The sequence below is a fragment of the Arctopsyche grandis genome, chromosome 1 (genome assembly GCF_051622035.1).
Source record: "Arctopsyche grandis isolate Sample6627 chromosome 1, ASM5162203v2, whole genome shotgun sequence".
Classification (NCBI taxonomy): Eukaryota; Metazoa; Arthropoda; class Insecta; order Trichoptera; family Hydropsychidae; genus Arctopsyche; species Arctopsyche grandis.
This window is the reverse complement of record NC_135355.1, coordinates 33,540,908-33,560,292: the sequence shown is the minus strand read 5'-3', so window position 1 is coordinate 33,560,292 and position 19,385 is coordinate 33,540,908. Positions and strand designations below refer to the sequence as shown.

At 33.0% G+C, this 19,385-nt stretch overlaps 1 protein-coding gene across 3 annotated transcripts; it reads right to left on the bottom strand.

The window, feature by feature from the left end:
- Positions 1-7,814: 7,814 nt before the first annotated feature.
- Positions 7,815-18,474, bottom strand: LOC143911274 (cytosolic carboxypeptidase-like protein 5). Of its 3 annotated transcripts, none has more exons than XM_077430121.1 (14): positions 18,424-18,474; positions 16,134-16,262; positions 15,783-16,054; positions 15,368-15,697; positions 13,904-14,175; positions 13,711-13,825; positions 12,691-12,879; positions 12,344-12,615; positions 12,098-12,200; positions 10,702-10,890; positions 10,350-10,624; positions 10,041-10,257; positions 9,828-9,968; positions 7,815-8,805 (listed from the first exon to the last, which is right to left on the bottom strand). In XM_077430121.1, the coding sequence occupies exons 2-14, from the start codon at positions 16,228-16,230 to the stop codon at positions 7,843-7,845; spliced, it is 3,435 nt and encodes a 1,144-aa protein (XP_077286247.1). In that variant the 5' UTR covers positions 16,231-16,262; positions 18,424-18,474; the 3' UTR covers positions 7,815-7,842. The 3 variants fall into 3 exon arrangements, with proteins under 3 accessions (XP_077286247.1, XP_077286239.1, XP_077286255.1); XM_077430113.1 differs by having other exon boundaries at positions 12,098-12,239; positions 18,424-18,442; XM_077430129.1 differs by lacking the exon at positions 12,691-12,879 and having other exon boundaries at positions 18,424-18,447.
- Between the last annotated feature and the right edge of the window lie 911 nt (positions 18,475-19,385).

Below are 19,385 nucleotides of genomic sequence, written 5' to 3'. Positions count from 1 at the left end.
TGTAAATACTATTTTATATTGAGTTTTTCTATTGAAACATGTTTATTGAGATAGTGTTCTGACCACACTATTTTTTTTTTCGTTTAAAAGGGTTAATTGGAAGTGTGCTGAATTTTAAATCGGTAAAATTGCGAGCAAAAAGCTCGTACTAGTGTTTACTCGTATTTACACGAATCTGATTTGAATTAATAGGGATAATATATTAAATTTTCTTTATATGAGAATTAAAAAAAATTAAATCAGAAAAATCATATTTCGACTATTCTTGTGGATTAATTCCAAAAATTCTATTGATAACTGGCTTACCTCGATAAAATAAACGAAGTTTTTATACTAGAAATAAGGGCAAACTAGTTGTAAGTAGAGTAAGAAAAAATAAGACAGCTGGGGGTTTTTTTCACAGGGGTATGCTCATGTATAATGCCCTCCCTGAGTGCATCAGGTCTGCTAAGACCATGGATGCATTCTTGCGAGTTGTGAAGAGACACCTCTGTGACGGACAGTACATATAAGTAATTATAAATTTTAGAGTTAAGTAATTAAGATGTATTTTTAAATTAGCTTGATAGCTAAGCTAATATAGCATGTATATAAATAAATAAATCTTAAAATGGTCAACATTGACATCGATTAAATCGAAATTAATTAATGAAAAATAACATCAAATGGTTGGGTGAATATGTAAAACAATGAAATTGAAATAATGTGTTTTTATTATAAATACATTTACATGTAATATATTTACATTTTATACATCTTAACTTTAACAAACAAAATGCGATGTACATATGTATGTATGCATTTATATGCTTTGAGATTTAAATTTTCAGCCGAAATATTGTAAGACGCTTCTAAAGTATTGTTGATCCAATCCGGTTATTGCCGTTCGTTTAATAATTGTGGTATGGGGAGACCGATTGATAGTGTTCCCTCAGCCTATATCTGAAATATTCCCAGATGTGATCTCCGAAAACGGCACATCTACGAGATGTAGGATATTTGCAGCAGTGACCCCAAACATCGTAAAGATTATGATTGCGTGGAACACAGTAGTTCCAATCATCCTCCCATACGACATTGCATGCTTGGGACAACTAGAAAATTTAAGAAACATTTTATAATTACATAGAACCGTACAAACGATTTATTTTAGATTTAGATGTTAAATGACTTACGCCCAGTAAGAGGAAGCACGCAGAAATGAAAAGGGTTAACTTCATAGTTGCAGTTGTAGTCTCAAAGAAACTGATGATCGTGGAAGAAAGTCTTTGGTCTTTTATACCAATCAAAGTAAACATTTGCAATAGTTTTGTTAATAATAATTTGATTTATATTATAAATTATGTTATTTGTTTTAGATAAAGATTAATGTGCATGTGCACATAATATTTCTAAAAACAACATGCGTGCTAAAGAAACGAGCATATGTACGAAGTAATTGTATTTGAAAATTTGAATGTAAATTTTAGTCTATACTATTTGATTTATATTACAAACGAAGAACCGTAAATTACTACATAAAACACAGTCTTATGTTATAAATGACTATTTGACAATAGTATGAAACTATTGTATTATTTTTTGCGTTATTAATTATTTACATATGCACCACATGTGTATTAATCACTTGAATTATTGATCTAATATATAATTTCGAAAGAGACTTTGCATATATGTATCCTTGGTTGTTCGTTCGTTCGTTCGTAGATCCGTGACGTCATCGAACAAATGATTCGATTTTTTTTTCGATTCATAGGCGTCGATTCAATTTTTTTCGATTCAAATGATTCAAAGGCCCCATAGTGGGCACAGGGGTGGTTTATAATTATGAATTTCACACACAAATCAATGAGAAAACAGTTGGTTTTGGCCATAACACATCTAATTCCGTCTGTTTCGGTTAGCGGTTTGGGATATAATTGAATACAAAAACTTTAAAAAGAAAGGACATCTACATATAAAGGGAGGTACCATTTCCGGTCAACTTAAAAATTTGAAAAACACTTATGTACATACATCGTATCGATAGGAATTTCAGTAACCGATACTATGTTTCAGTTGGGGCTAGCGGTGTTCAAAAAATCCTCAAAATTCAGACACGGCAACACACATTTTTTTCTAGATCATGAAAACGTGATCAGTGATCGATTCTGAGTTCGAATCAGTCCAAATCTTGAATTCGAGTTTGCGCACGATCACAAAACTTCATCTATATATTGTTACTACGTACTATTGTACATATAGATGAAGTAATAAAAAAAACCCCGGTAAAAAATCTTTTTTAAATACTAACCTTTTAGTTTTGTATATAATATTAAGATATATAAAATTATAAAATAAAAAAACTCAAGTAAAAAAAAACTAGTAAAAAATAAATGTATTTAATAAAACTGTAGTAATAAAATAATATACTCTGACAGAATTTAGAACGATGCGGTGAACTAGATAGTGTCAAATTAATCGACATTGCTCCGATGTAATGGTTTATCGAAAAAAAATAGACTTAATAATAAACATACGAACAGTTCCTGAATCGATTTTCATGAATTTTCATGATTTTCTGTCTTAATTTCTGGTCAATTTTGAATGTATTTAAATGTACATCGTCTACTATCAACGTTTTCATTTGTTATCGAGAATTAGAGGAAGGAAAACAAGGTAAAAATCTTATGGTGAACGGGTTGAAAGGGTTGGAAAAATCTTATGTTGAACATTTTATAATAGCCTGCAAAATCGATTATTGTTCCACATTTTCCACTTTTCATTCGTATATCATCCTATTATAAGTTAATATAAAAAAACCATCAGTCCTAGAAGTAATCGTTTTTAGGACTGGTGGTTGACTCATTTTTTCTCTCTTAACTGAGCAATTTTTTAAGGAAGCCACCAGTATTTTTTATAAGAAATGTGTAAAATGTGAAAATCATGCATAATAATCACGATATATGCTGAAATATCACACATAAATCCTACCTTTTCTTTCTTCTTACTCTCGATAACATATGAAAATGTTGATAGTAGACGAGGTATATTTAAATACTTTCAAAATTTACCAGAAATTAAGGCACTAAATACTACAATCCTGCAATCGTTAATTGGAAACATCAGTGTATGGAAAGGTGATGGAATTTTTTTTTTTGTGAAATCATTAAGTTTTCTTAATTACAGAAAAGCGAAAAAATCAACTATGTTTTAAATTTATTTGCATAATATTAGATACATGGGTGCCAAATATTTTTTTTCACAAAATTTAATTTCGAAAAACATGGTTTACATACAACATATTTTTTCATCATTTAATATCTAAAATATGTGAGTTGCTACGTATTTCAAACAGAGCTTTATCTATTGATACTCAGAATATGTAGAGACAAATTAAGTGTGAAAATAGAAATGCTGAAATAAGAATAACGACACCCTTTCACGTTTATATAAATTTAAAAAAAGATTTGGTCGATATTGAAATCGCTTAAATCGAAATTAATTAATGAAAAATACATGACGAAATAATATCAAACATTTGGGTGAATTAAACAATGAAGTTGAAAGAATGTTTTTTTTTTATTTATGAAGACATTTACATATAATATATTTACATTTCACACATCTTACCCTTAACAAACAAAATGCAATGTACATATACATTTGTATTTATGCATTTATATGCTTTGAGATTTCAATTTTCAGCCGAAATATTATGAGACGCTTCTAAAGTATTGTTGATCCAATCCGGTTATTGCCATTCGTTTAATAATTGTGGTATGGGGAGACCGATTGATAGTGTTCCCTCAGCCTATATCTGAAATATTCCCAGATGTGATCTCCGAAAACGGCACATCTACGAGATGTAGGATATTTGCAGCAGTGACCCCAAACATCGTAAAGATTATGATTGCGTGGAACACAGTAGTTCCAATCATCCTCCCATACGACATTGCATGCTTGGGACAACTTGAAAATTGAAGAAACATTTTATAATTACATAGAACCGTACAAACGATTTATTTTAGATTTAGATGTTAAATGACTTACGCCCAGCAAGAGGAAGCACGCAGAAATGAAAAGGGTTAACTTCATAGTTGCAGTTGTAGTCTCAAAGAAACTGATGACTATGGAAGAAAGTCTTCGTTCTTTTATACCTATCAAAGTAAACATTTGCGATAATTTTGGTTATAATAATTTGATTTATATTATAAATTATGTTATTTGTTTTAGATAAAGATTAATGTGCATGTGCACATAATATTTCTAAAAACAACATACAATTGTTGAAAACAATTGTATTTTAAAATATCACAAACGAAGAACCGTAAATTACGACATAAAGCACACACCATAAGTCTAATGTAATAAATAACTATTTGACAATATGAAAGCATTGTATTATTTTCTACGTTATTTATTATTTACATATGCACCACATGTGAATTAATCACTCCATGTTCCTTAATGGTATTCGTACAATTCGTATTTATATATACATATTATTTTTTGACCTTGTTTTCTTTCCTCTAATTCTCGATAACAAATGAAAACGTTGATAGTAGACGATGTACATGTATATACATTCAAAATTGACCAGAAATTAAGACAGAAAATCTTGAAAATTCATTATTTTGACACTGTCGATTATTTTGACACTGTCTAGTTCACCGCATCGTTCTAAATTCTGTCAGAGAACTATAGATACTCGAAGGCCTTGTGCTCAATTCCGTTTAAATTGCAAACGATTTAACGTTTTTTATTTAGTTTAACGCTTCGCCATTAATTCATATTGAGAACTATTGCATATTTGTGTTGCGCAATAGTGATTATAGATATAATAAAGTCTGAGCTTTTGCATAGGATTTACTAGGAAGAGTAAACTTGTAATAAAAACATAGATGTGTAACACAAACCTTGATTTCGGGTTGACTCCATGCGATTGTACTCAATTATATGTACATACACGATATCAAGAACTACCGACCCATTAGTTTCCTTTCAGCGGTCTACAAGTTCTTCACGAAGGTTATTACAGAAAGGCTGAAGAATATCCTTGACGAGAACCAACCTATAGAACAGGCAGGGTTTAGGGCAAATTTCAGCACAATGGACCACCTCCAAGCAGTTGGCGAACTAATCGAGCGCGCCAACGAATATCAATTGTGCCTAGGTTTCGTCGATTATGAGAAAGCCTTCGATACAGTTAGCCATAATGCAGTACTTCACGCTCTACAAACACAGGGAGTGCCGGAACCCTATGTGGGGCTGTTAGCTGCGATATATAAGAATGCCACAGCTTCGGTTAAATTTTTTTCAGGTACAGATAGATTTAGCATAGGAAAAGGAGTAAGACAAGGATATACGATACCGCCCAAGTTATTCAATGCGGTGCTTGAGGAAGCTTTCAGGAACTTGGAGTGAGACACAGCCGGAGCAAGCATCAACGGTCGTTTCTCGAGTCTCCTTCTGTTCGCAGACGATATAGTTTTAATAGCTTGTGATTCAGCTGACCTACTTAACAGACTGACACAGCTGGACAGGGAAAGTAGAAAAGTAGGATTAAAAATTAACGTAGATAAGACCAAACTAATGTTCAATGGTTATTGCATGCCTGGTAGCATCCCATTAGATGATAAACCAGTAGAAGTAGTAAATAATTATTTATATTTAGGTCAAATAATTGACATGTCTGGTAGTAAAGATGAAGAGATAAAGAAACGTATGAAATTAGGATGGAGTGCATTTGGACGGATGAATGCTGTTTTTAAATAAAAAATGCCACTCTGAAGAAAAAGATCTTCGATCAATGCGTTTTGCCAGTGATGACGTATGGATGTGAAACTTGGACACTGAACGCCAAGATGCTACACAAAATCCAATGCACTCAAAGAAGTATGGAACGCTGTATGCTTGGCATAACGAGAAAAGACAAGAAGCGATACACGTGGGTGAGAAGCATGACAAGGGTTTATTTATAGAGACTATAGAGACGTATCGCGTAATATTGACAACATTTATTTATTCGTAAGGACCCTTCTATTATTATTACATTTCTCTGGCTCTGAGCCTTTTCAAAGTCTGATTAGGGTACCACGAAATAGTATCATATATAAAATTTGTCATTATTGTACTGAATACTGTCAAATTGATAGTGGAGAAATAAATAAACAAATGTCAATTTTTACATAGTAGAGCCTTGATTATCCGAACCAAACGGGGATAGTTAAAAATTCGGATAATTGAGAGGAGAAAATATCGCCTTTTCTGGCAGTAGTACTAGATGTTGGCTATTCAGATAATTGATTTTGAATGAACCACTTATTAAGTAAAAGTTCTGTCTGTTAACACATGGCATATTTGTAGAAGTCTCCTTTACAATAAAAACCTTGTTAAAATAAAAATTTATCTCTAGAATAGAGATGTTGAGGAAGAAGAAAAACAGTATATATAAAATAAAAATGAAATATTGTGTTAAAATTATTTATTTATTCGATTTACAATAAATCAAAGTCACAGCGAAATAAACACCAGATTATGGTGTACAATTTTATCCAACCATATATCACCATGTTGATAGTGAATGATTTAGAATTAATTTTTTTTTGATAATGGTGAATGGCTGGAAATCACAGACCGAATTAGATAAATGACACAAACAAAATATAACTTAAAATTCAAATCACAACAAAAAACTTGATCTTAAATACGAAATAAATAAATACATATTTATGCTTGTAGCTAATAAAATCTATAGATAAACTGAAATATTGAACAATACCACAAATATACATATAATAAATATGATTTTTTTTATTATTTTTGATATATAGACATCTAATAGTTGCCGACTGGTTAAACAATTGTCACAAGCCATTCAACAGAAATTCGTATTACAAATATGGTTAACATAGAATATGCAATATAACTTAGTTGCATAATTTCCCATACAATTAATGGATAGTTAATACGTTACAAAAACAGCATCGGTAAAATGAAAATGACCTTTTGAAACTATGAATACTAAAAGGTATTTTATTTTTCGTCAACTTTACATTGAAAAGAGTGCAATAGTGTGAGGCAATTTGGATTATTTTTGTAGTATACTAAATACATATCATACAGACAAAAAGTGCATATTTAGAGTATACATAAATATATATATGTAATAGAAACCTAATGGTAACTAAAATCAATAGAACAGAAATTTTAACTTAAAAAAATCAGTCAAATTTTTTTATAATTCCTTCAAATCATTACATTATAATCAAATAGCTAAATGAACTGTCAAATTTAAAACATTCAGATTATGAAGTTTCCATTATTTTGATGACATTTTGAGTGGTTGTAGAAATCTATCACAGTTACATTTAACAGATGACTAGCAGTCAATTGAAAACGTTTGATTATTATTTTGAAAATATTATAATGGTGAAAATCGATTGCAAAAATACTACATAAATCAAAAATTTGACAATGTTCTATTGTCATAAAAATAAAACAAAAATATTACATCATAAATTTCATATAAATGTACTTTGTTTTTGTTATTTTCTTTTAACTACGTAACAAAGTATTTACATCGAAATATTTTAATCATAGAAAATTCTGCAGACACTTGGTTAACAATGACACTATGGATAATATTATATTATATTAGTTATATTATAGAAATTCTTTACTATAAATTATATCTATGTACATGTTTATAAAATACTGTAGATTTTTAAAGGTTCACTTTCAATTATATAGGTATATATTTTTTTGAAATACATATGTATATAAACTGTGTAAAAAATATCAAATTCAATTATAAATATTCTTTTTTTTTTGGATTTCTTGAAACAACATATACAAATATTACAGAAATTTATTCCTAATAGTTCCGAGATCAGGTGTCGTAGTCGGTATGTGATGAAGAGCCGGTCTCCGGGATTTGAATGGCGTGCGTTGAGGGCACTTCACAACGCTCTGAGAATTCGACGACGTCCCGGGATTGCTATTGGCGACTTTTTGAACACGCAAGGAGTTCCAGGACAACACCACATCTTCCCCGCTACTGCTAACTGGACTAGACGTTCCCTCCACCTCGCCCACCTTCTTCCCACTCACGTTCTTACATATTCGATACTTTTCCTTGCAATTATCCGAATACTTAATATACTGCGACATTTTTAATCTCTTACTCAATGGTTTGGCAGTAAACTGCCCGGGTTGTTTCTGAAACAGGCTTTCTTTTGAACGTGTCTTCGCCTTTCTGTGGGTCAACGACGTGGTCGGCACCTCGGGGTTGGGTTTTTGGACATTATTGTCTTTGTGACCTTTGAAATTTGTCTTGTGATTCTTTGTTTTGAACACCTGCTTGCTTGTGTTGCTTCTGTTCGACTCCATCAAGCTTCGGATAGTACCTTTGACCAGGTCGTTATCCTCGGCGATTTTCTGCTTAGCGTTGAAACGCAGCTTTGGACCGGGCGAGCGATTTCTCGAAGGCGTTTTGAACGATGGGGGAAGCTTTGAAGACGACGACTTTTTGATTGATATTAAAGAGAGATTCCGTTGCGCTTTGGCCGAAAGTGTCTGTTCACCTCTTAACCTAATTGGAAGTAGTTTAAGACCGGACGACGTCGAGCGGCTGCCAGATGAAATGGCTACCCTAGAAGATGAGATACGCGAGTCTGTTGGATATCCAGGCGCAGCGAGATTCTCCTTACGTTCAGGATCCATAAAATTTTGAGTTTTTGACGGTCTTGTGAGGGAGCGAACGCTTCTAGATATGCTAGCACGAGGCGTGCACGCCGACGTCGATTGTCTGGCAGATATTATCTGAAAATCACGTTAAATCAATATTAAAATCTGGATATGAAACAATTTTAATATCAATAATATAAAAATATTCTAGCAAGCCTACTATTTAATTGAAATTATTTTTCATTACAATGATATGCACGAACTTAATAAATATGTATTAAATTCGGTTTGCGGATATTTTACCGTATAATGAATTTAAAAGTCAACACATATATTAAATCAATTGGCATCTTTTACAAATTTTAGAATGATTTTGTTAATGAACGTATGAAATGAACATAATTTTAATCGACGTTTTCAACATTTACGTATGTATGGTCGATATTTGCAAATTTATGTAATTCAGTATTTGAAAATATGGAAAATAAGAAATTTGGAGTGAGGTTGGAGCACGAAAAAAACAACGAGAAGCTGTACTGGAAGGGAAATTTTGATCAAACAAATGTGTACCATCTCAACAATGTTAGTTTTAGATTATTTTTTGTTATTTCATTAAAATCAGTAAAAAAATATCCAAGATTATAAGATGATATAGTGATTGAAAGAAATATCTACTGCTCCTTACCGGATACATTTTAAAATACAGATACATTTATGCAATGCAAGAATTCCATCACGTGTTTTCAAAAAAATTTTCATTTTCACTGAAATTAAAAAAAAATAGAACAACAAAATAATTATAAAAATGTGCATATAAATTAGAAAAATATAAACATAACACGTTATTTACAAATAAAATTATCAGTCGAGGTTACAAAAAAAAAAAAAAAAGGGTTTTTTATTATATTATAGTATCATACATAGATAGTATTAATTAATACAAGTCATACTATTATAAGATGCAAAATTCAAATGTAACAAATTAGAAGTAAAAAAAAAGATATGCATGACAGACAAAATTAGTTGTCAAAGTTACCATTTAATTAAAATCTAAACATTATCAATTCCGTTGAGACGGTACTCACAAATTCTTCAGTTGGTTTTACACATCAATTACTTATAAAATAATCCTCGAAAACATCGTCATTGGAATATACCTGAGACGGTTTAATATGACGAGAATGCTGTCGGAGCCAATCTCGTATGCCGGGAAGATTCCGGTGTTCGGATGCGGGTATGCGACTGTTCGGATGGTGACTGGTTAGATCCAATATGGACGAACCGAGCGATTTCCCCACCTGAAAAATCAACAATATTTTAATACACAACCACAATATGACACAGGAAACATTGAATGAAACTATACACACTTCTTCAAACAGATGTGGAGTGTATTTAGGCGGTGTCAGTGTCGGTGTTATAGGTGGCGGTCCAGGCGGGGCAGCTTCTTTCAACGTGGGCGGAAGTACATTGACCAATCTGCCAGTGTTGTAATTGCATTCAAGCGTATAGCTCCTCATGAGACCGGTAGCTTTGAGGACGGCGACGCGGCCGGAGCCCTCTCGGGACATACCGTCCCTTCTATCCCTAAATTTATTATACATAAATCTATTAATAAACATTCTTATAAAGTATAATTGAATCGATATGAAGATGGGATTTAAACGAATGGAAAATACCTCAAGTACATATTCCGTTCGGTAAAATTACAAGAAGTAAAATGAAAGTGCAAGTTGTTGAGGGACATGATTCTAGGCAATAGCATACACTCGACGCTGTTCTCAATATCTTCAAAGTGATTTCCATACATGAAGATGCCTTTTTTTGAAGCGTGACCGTGCAAGTCAATATATAAGAATAGATTTGATTCCTTTTCTTTTTGCAGACCACGTCCGTATACCGAAAACGATTTTGACTTCTTACCGACGTTCCTCTTGTCGTTTATTTTATTTTTCTATAAAGCGAATATTTACATTACAATACAAAAACTTAATCATATTACATTGATATGAACGATTCAAATATTCTTACTAGATCATTTTTATTTAAGTCTTTAGAGCTTTCACTATTGAGATGCGGATTAATCAACACATTGTCCGATTCAGCTGAAATATTATTGTTTATGACAGATTGCTTTTCATTGCCGTCATTCGAAATAGGAGAGCGACAATTGATACATATTACATTCTCGTCCTTTGTAATACTTATATTCGAAGGAATCTTAAAAAAATAAAAAAAAAACAACATTACTTTATTTTACTTTAAATCAATAACATTGAGCAACAAAAAAAGCTCATTTTTTACTTACTGGAGCGGATACTCACTCATCTATACTATACTTGGTATGCTCTAGGAAGAGACTTAGGAAAAACGTACTGCTATCTCCCTCACTGCCTCTCGACCAATAGCATTTCGTGCAGACAGTAGAACATTTGTACGCCCGAAATGCTATTGGTTGAGAGGCAGTGGTGGAGATAGCATGTACGTTTTACCTAAGTGTCATCTTACATCATGATGGACAATTTAGCCCTGTGAACTCGAAGTTTCCTCTCGATTAAGAGATATAAACGTTAAAAAAATGCGCAATTTTTACAGATTTTTGACTTTTGCAGTCTTCAACTCAAAATCTAGTATTGTTGTGCGAAAAGTGAGTAGTGGAATCAATAGTCATATGTTTTTCTATTGAATGTGATTTTTTATTGCTTTAAATACGCATAATTAATTATCCAGCGTACATACATATTTTTTAATACTTTTTTTCTCGAGCTATCATTCATTTATTGTGCTAGTTTTATATTTCGCTACATTTACAAGGATTGATTTTCATTCTCGATATTTTTTTACAATGTGAACGTACTTATATGAGCGTTAAATGATTTAAAATTATATTATGAAATGTTCTAATTATATTATGAAACTCATCGCTGGTCTTGCATCATGTATATGGTCATTAAAAACAGCATTTTTTTACCCAATTTAAAATCATTTACCGCTCGAATTAGTACATTTAGATAAAAATAAAAATATTGACATGGTAATAAATCTTTGTAAACGTAGTGAAACATAAAACTGGCTGAATGGATATACGTATAATAGCTCGAGAAAAAAGTATATTGTTGACTTTAAAAACCGCTAGATAATTAATTACAAGTATTTTAAAGCAATAAAAAATCACAATTAATATAAAAAAACATCCGACTATTTGTTCCGATACTCGTTTTTGGCACAGCAATATTAAAATTTGAGGTAAAAAATGCAAAATCGAAAAATCTGTAAAAATTGCGCATTTTTTAAACGCTCATATCTCATAAACGAGAGGAAACCAACAAAAAATCTTTAACATATTCGAATTCAGTGGGTCAAATATAGTCAAGAGTGATTAGTGTCCGCTTCGGTAATTTTTTGTTGCTTATATAATATTAATTACCTCGTTTTTATATATCGACGGAAGCATTTGCGATATACCAGGCATTCTCGGCTCCAATTCCTCGACAGTCGTTTTGCAATTATTGCACCACGGTTGAGTGAATCTAAAGCAAGTGCTTAAGGATAGTGATGCGATGTTTTTTCTAATATTATATAGAAAATAAAAATAATTCATACATAAAACAAAACAGCAAGCCGACTAATAAAAAAAATAATAATAAAAAATAACAAGCGCAATCTTAATTACCCTTGTTCTGAGGTTTCAACTCTATCTTTCAATATGAGGTTGATATTATCTTGAAGCGTACTTTGTAGCTGTCTCAGTGGACTGGTTCCCTGGACGACGTCATTATCATCATCGTCGTCGTCAAAAGTCAAATGCGTATCGTCGATACTCAAATCGTCGGGCAGCGAAGGTTTCGTCACCATCGGAATCGATGTGTCAACTATGCTATCGTTCGCACACTCATTGATGTTGAATCCGTCAACGGACGACTGGTTCAAGTTCAGTTCTTCCACCTAACCAACAGAGCTTATTAATAATGAATAGAAATAAAAAAATGAATTCAACAGAAAGTTGTGAACGAGATGAACCTGGTCGGCGAGAGTTGGATTAGTTGTTAGTGAACATGATGTGTCATCTTCGCTGTCAATAGCTAATTTCACTTTCGAAACGTTCGATTTGTTACTAGTTAAATTTGGAACCGCAGTCGGAGCTTTTTGCCAACTATCTTCGGATTTCAACTTAGCTTTCATATTTAATTGGAAAGATGTCACATTTTCCTACACATACAACAAACACACCTATGAACTTACAAAATGAATACAATCACCAACACTCAGACATATTATATATGAAGAAGTTAAAGGACAGCATATTTTTTTAATGGTACATGTAATTGTTTTGTCAAACACTTTTGATCCATTTACATAAAATCAAAAAATATAGCTTATGAACCTTAAGAGAATTCTTTTAACATAAGCCAACAGTATAGCTCGGTAGTTGCGTTAATGCTAACCACCGAGAGGTTCCCGGGTTCAAACCCTGGGTTGACCTCGATTCAATATAATTTATTCAGAGTATTTATGCAGTGCTGTTGGTCAGACTTGAATATTTGTGACTCCAAGTCGATCATTTCCTATCAGAGTTTTCCAAATTATCTGAATTCATTGTTGAAACGGTTCCTCATCGAATTGACAAAAACCATACTACATAGTATGTCACCACTATTTGAATATGATTTCAAATTTATTATCTATAAATTTATATGTACAAGTTTAATACCATAGGTGTCGCTCAAGAGCAACTCAAAATGGCATCATGAGAAAATATATATTTTAAAAAAGAAATAGAGATGTAAATTTTTATCTAAATATATACATATATATCGAGTATCAATAAATGAAGTTTTATGATTGTGAGAAAATTCAACATCGTGTAAGTGAAAGATGTTTTTACTGTCGTAAGTAAAAAATGGATCAAATACAAATCAACGTTGTCCTTTAACTTGTTATTAATACACAACACTGAATGTTAAAATGATATTTAATAATACAACACGACATTATATTAAACATTCATGTTAATAATATATGTTTATGAAATGTTATTACCTGGCTCAATTTTTCATCGATTCTTTCTTGTTTGCCCAGATGAAAATCGTGCTCAACTCCATCGTCAGTTAAGTCATATACACTATCGTGTTTTTCACAGCCGAAATGATGATACCTTAAATCACACATATGTATATAAACCAATTTACATATTGAGATTTGTTGGATTATTATTATTTTCTTTAAATAATACCTAATGAGAGCTCTGGCGGCGTACACCGAAGGATGAAGTTCGAACGAAGGCGTTTGATACATTCTATTCAAATTGACTCCTCTGGTGTCAGTGCGATAGTGACCTTTATACACTCCGTCAGGATTCATGAAAGGTATCATTTTGAAAACATACAATTTACGTAGAGCTATGGCAACTGGATCGTTTCTGTTGAGAATTAAGTTTAAAAATCCGTTGAAGACAAAACTAGAAGGCGTTTCTCCTGGATGTACTCTCGCAGAAATGAAAACAACCTAAAGTGAAAAAAACGAAATTTATTTAAAATATTTAATGAATGAATAAAATCAGACACGGTGCAAGATTGATTGGTACCGTTTTTTAAATTATCAGACTTATATGTATATGTGGGATCAGGATGCGAGGGATTCCAAATGATACATGCAGATTAGATGACAAGCCTGCCAAAAGACAAGTGCTTCGTACAGTTTGTTAATTTTTTAACACTCAATCCATACACGCTCTGAACTATGCACGCTCGTCAACCATGCACTCTGCACGTTTAAAACCAAATATTACAAATATATGGTAATTGGATTATTAGTCACATTGCGATCGCCCAAAAGACAATTTTTGCCATGAAAATCACAAATATGGGATATTTGGCACTAGATTTCTCGTTAGTATGATGGACTTTTCGGCTGCCAGATGTTCCGTTATAGAGATTTTAGTGACTTTTGGGCGAGCGCTTTGTGACCAATAATCACCAAACTCAAATATATATATGTACGTATGTTACAGTTGAAGTGTATTTTCAGTTGAAATATAATTTGATTAGTTGGAATATATTCCATCTAACCTGGCATCAACTATCGTTATAGTTAAAGTGTATTATCAGTTGTAATATATTTTGAATAGTAGGAATATATTCCGTTTAACCCATGTCAGTATAGAATTTTAAAGCATTCGTAAAAACATCGGAGCTGCCAAAACTCAAATAGTATATTGCAACTGGCGCACATTGTTGAAAGTGTATTTGCGTTTGTAGATATATAATTTAATAGTTGAATTGTATTCGAATATGAATGACCTAAAACGCCAATTCGAATATATTACAACTGAAAATACACTTCGACTCTAACATATGTATATAATAATGTAATGTAGAGAGTAGGTGATTGGTGTTCGTCAACCACTGGTTTTCTGGCACTGATCACCTGACCGCGCTAAAAATGTCTCAGCGTATAAACAAGCCATATACAACAACCAATAAGGTCTCACGACTCATCAACCAATGATCTCTCTGTGCTGAGAGTACACGCTGTGTATAAATATTCGGTGGATTTGTTCTGTGATTCATTTGGAGCTGGATCGTCGACAGAGCAACAATAAACTACATCTACTACTACTACTCTTTCATTCCGATCTCGGAAACACCTGTTCACACCCCGCTACAATATTATAAAGTAAATAAATATTAAAGTTTACCTTTTTGTTTGAAAATTTGAAAGGCCTTTCTTTTCCTTCCGGAAACAGATTTTTCAACGTTTCTTCTCTTTGGTTCGTAATACCATGCCGAGACGTTATCGTCAACAAATCAACGCGTCTTTTTTCCAAAGAATAGCAAACGCATTCACGGCAATAGTAAATATCATCATCATTTCCACTATCGACTTCGGGAAACTTCTTATCGATGGCTTCGAGCGAATTCTGCAACTCGTTGTACGAGTAAGGATATGTGAATGCAAAATACGTAGTAGCCATCGTGTTTTCGGGAGTGCGAAACTTGAAACTAAGCGTAAATATATTATCATCACACTGAAAGAAAAAAAAAACCACATCAGAAACAGAATGGATGTAAGTATGTATGTAGAATGCACAATTTATGAAATGCTATTCGTACAAAATAGGCAGGCTTGTCTTTAATGCGTTCCCAATTTGGTCTGCCGGGAACGGTGCGCATGACCGGTGCCATCCCCTGACTGTACATCTTCCCCTGTTTGTTCAAGTTGACCAAATTGAGTTTGACGAGGACTCCAGCGGGAGCCGATCGGATGCCGAAGAAGAACCACGTGCGGTTCCCGTTTTCGAATTCGGTTCCGAAGCAGTCGGGCCGGGTCCACACGTTGAATTCATAGTCGGCCGTCTCCGGTGCGCTGGTTTTGAAGTTGACACCTGGAACTGAACGCGTTGCAGAAAGTAGTTCGTTTAAATTTTCGATGGCGTTTCACGTGCGCGGACAAAATTCGTTTACCTATTTCCTCCTTAGGGACCTGCTCCACGTGTCCTAAATTTCCAGAATCGAAATCTCGAATGAACACGAATTCGCCACATTCTATTACGTCTTCCATATCCAATGTTTAAATTTTTACGTTATCATTACCTGAAATGTATATAAAATTGACACATTTTTATAACGAAATATTTCGTCGAAAAGTTCATATTTAATCTAATATATAATTTCGAAAGAGACTTTCTATGTAAGTATGTATGTATGCATATATCTTTGGTTGGGAATTATCGTAAACAAGTCAAAATTTCAATGACGAGTCGATTTTTTTTTTCGATTCAAATAAATTTAATAAAAAAACAAATGAATATTTACTGTTAGATTCGCCATTTTTACGCTGTTTATATTACAAATACTGAGCGAAGCCGGGTAAAACAACCAGTAATATATAATTTCAAAAAAGATTTTTTTATGTAAGGTTTAATGTATGTATGTAAGGTTTGGGTGGTTTAATTCGTGACGTTAAATTAAAAAAAAAAAAACAAATGAATATAAATTTAAATAAAATAAAACTATTCAAATAAATTTAATAAAATGTCTACTATTATATTGGCCATATTTAATCGCTTTATATTACAAATACCGAGCGAAGCCGGGTAAAACCACTAGTTATTTATAAAATTGTATTCGCAACTGAAAGCACACGTCCGTTTGCAAATCCCATTCAAAACAGAATATATGATTATAGCAAAGTCAACCATTGATACAAATTATGTGCATTAACTTACAATTCAGTTTCTTTTTGAGAAAAAATAATAGCTATAATTTTTTTCTGATACCTATGTATATATTTCTGTATAACTAGTCTGTATCTGCAGTTTGTGCAAAGGCAACTTAGATTGTACAAATTTACACTTGATTATGGAAAGTACAAATGCATGTGCAACTGATATTGTCGTTGAACTCAAAAACAAATCTTGAGGAAAAGCGTGATAGTAAATGTATTGTATTGATATTAACTCACTATGGGCCGTAAACACATGTGCTATGTTTTTAATAAAACTTCATACAAAACGTGTGTGTTTTTAAATCATTCAAACTTCATACAAAAAAAAGGAGAATTTAAAAGATTTAGTATCAAGTTTCCAGACATAAATAAATAAATTACCACAGTTTGAAAAATACTGATTTGTTAATTCATACGGCTGAAGACAACTGTAAAAAAAGTATGTATTCTAATTTTTAACTTAATTGATAGAAAAGTTTAAGAGTTGTATTTACAAAACCAATTACTTTTTGAAAAATACGTTAACTCATAGTTTTCGGAAAATTCAGGTGGTCTATAATGAGTTAATATTAATAAAATCTTTCTTACATTGAGCTTTGGGAAACACTTGATGGAGCATAATCTTTTAATTGAACAAACAATGAATTTATTTGGTCTGAAATTGCAGTGAATATGAAATTCTGTTTTCAGCAAACTCTCAAAATTGTCCCAGTTTGAGAAAACAATATGATGGTATTTCGATGTATAAATTGTGTTCAATTCAATCGAAAGCTTTGGCAAACACTTTTGATGCAGCAGAATCTTAAATTCGGACAAACAATGAATTTATTCGGTCTGAAATTTTAGTGAATCTGAAAGTCTGTTTTGAGCTAACTCTCAAATTGTCTTAGTTTGAGAAAACAATATTATGATATGTCAATGTATAAATTGGGTTCAATTCAATCGAAAGCTTTGGTAAACACTTTTGATGGAGCAGAATCTTTAATTCGGACAAACAATGAATTATTCGGTCTGAAATTTTAGTGAATCTGAAAGTCTGTATTGAGCAAACTCTCAAATTGTCCCAGTTTGAGAGAACAATATTATGGTATGTCTATGTATATATAACTGTATTCAATTCATTCGAAAAATATTCTTTAATTATTAATTCAGCAATGTTAAAAAAAATGGCGGTTTCATCAGCAAACCGGGTTTTTATTTGAATCGTTCAAATATTTTTTATAAAAAAAAATCAAACAAAAGAATCATGAAATATGTTTATTTATTAAATGGTAGATGTGAAGTAAATATGTAAATGAAAATGTAGCGATATTATATATACAATGTAGGTTAAAAAAAGTGGCGACAGTGGCGACAACTAGCGGCCGTGTTCGGAAGCGAGCGAGCGCATATTATCGACTCGGCCATCTCGTAGCGCCCCAAAATTTTCATTGATAAAACGAGGGGTGCCAACAAAGCGGCCAGAGCGAGAGCGAGACGAGGCGGGCGGGGGTGGCCAGTTAGCGATCCGTGGCGAACACGACTTACGTAATTTTTTTGTATGTCAACATCGATTGACGCGAACAGCTGATCGGCGATGACGGCTCGGGGCCGGGGCGCGGCCGCTGTCGCGCTGGGGGGCGCGCGAGGGGCGCGGGCGCGGCGGGGCGGAGGCGCGGCGGGGGCGCGGGCGGGGCGGGGGCGGGGGCGGCGAGCGCGGGCGACGTCTCTCCGCGCCGACGTCCGCTGCACAAAGGCCCCTCTCGGCCCCTCCCCTCCCCGCCGCCCCTCGTCCCCGCACCCTCGTCCGCCGCGCCCCGACGCCGCCAGAGCGCGCGCGCATACGACTTACGGCCAAATTATATACATACACACATGAATATATATATATATATATATCATAAAATAAAAATGCTTGCATGCATTTGTGAATTTGTGCAATTTTTGAAAGTCGTTCATTCCAGCGCTTCATGATATAAAATTTTCAGCGCTGCGTCTAGGCTGTACAATGCTTTTTAAATGTACATGCATATATGTCATTTGTTTACAATTCAATAAAACGTGTCGACTCTTTTGTTTCATTTGTTTTGAATTGAATTTAAATTTTTCAATTAGCCATTGAAAATTATATTAAAACTTTCATCGTTCGTTTATGTTTGATATGTCGTTTTGTACATAGATGTCACTGTTGTGACTACACGTTATTGCATTAACAGCAAAGCTTATTATATGTATGTAATTAAAAAAAATACGACAAAGCTTCGCTTATAATAAAAATAATTACTGAAGGCTAGTAGATTTGATGAAACATCAAAATTTCTTCGATATCCAAACATTGTGTCATTTGATACTCTCAACTTGGAGCTTTTTGAGTGGCTGAATCTGGACGATATGGAAATGCAATTAATTGATTTCCATTCCAGTTCTGTATGGAAATAAAAGTTTGTATTGGAAATCGTCAAAAATGATCGATCATCGAACGTAATTATAAAATACATGCAGAAGAAGAA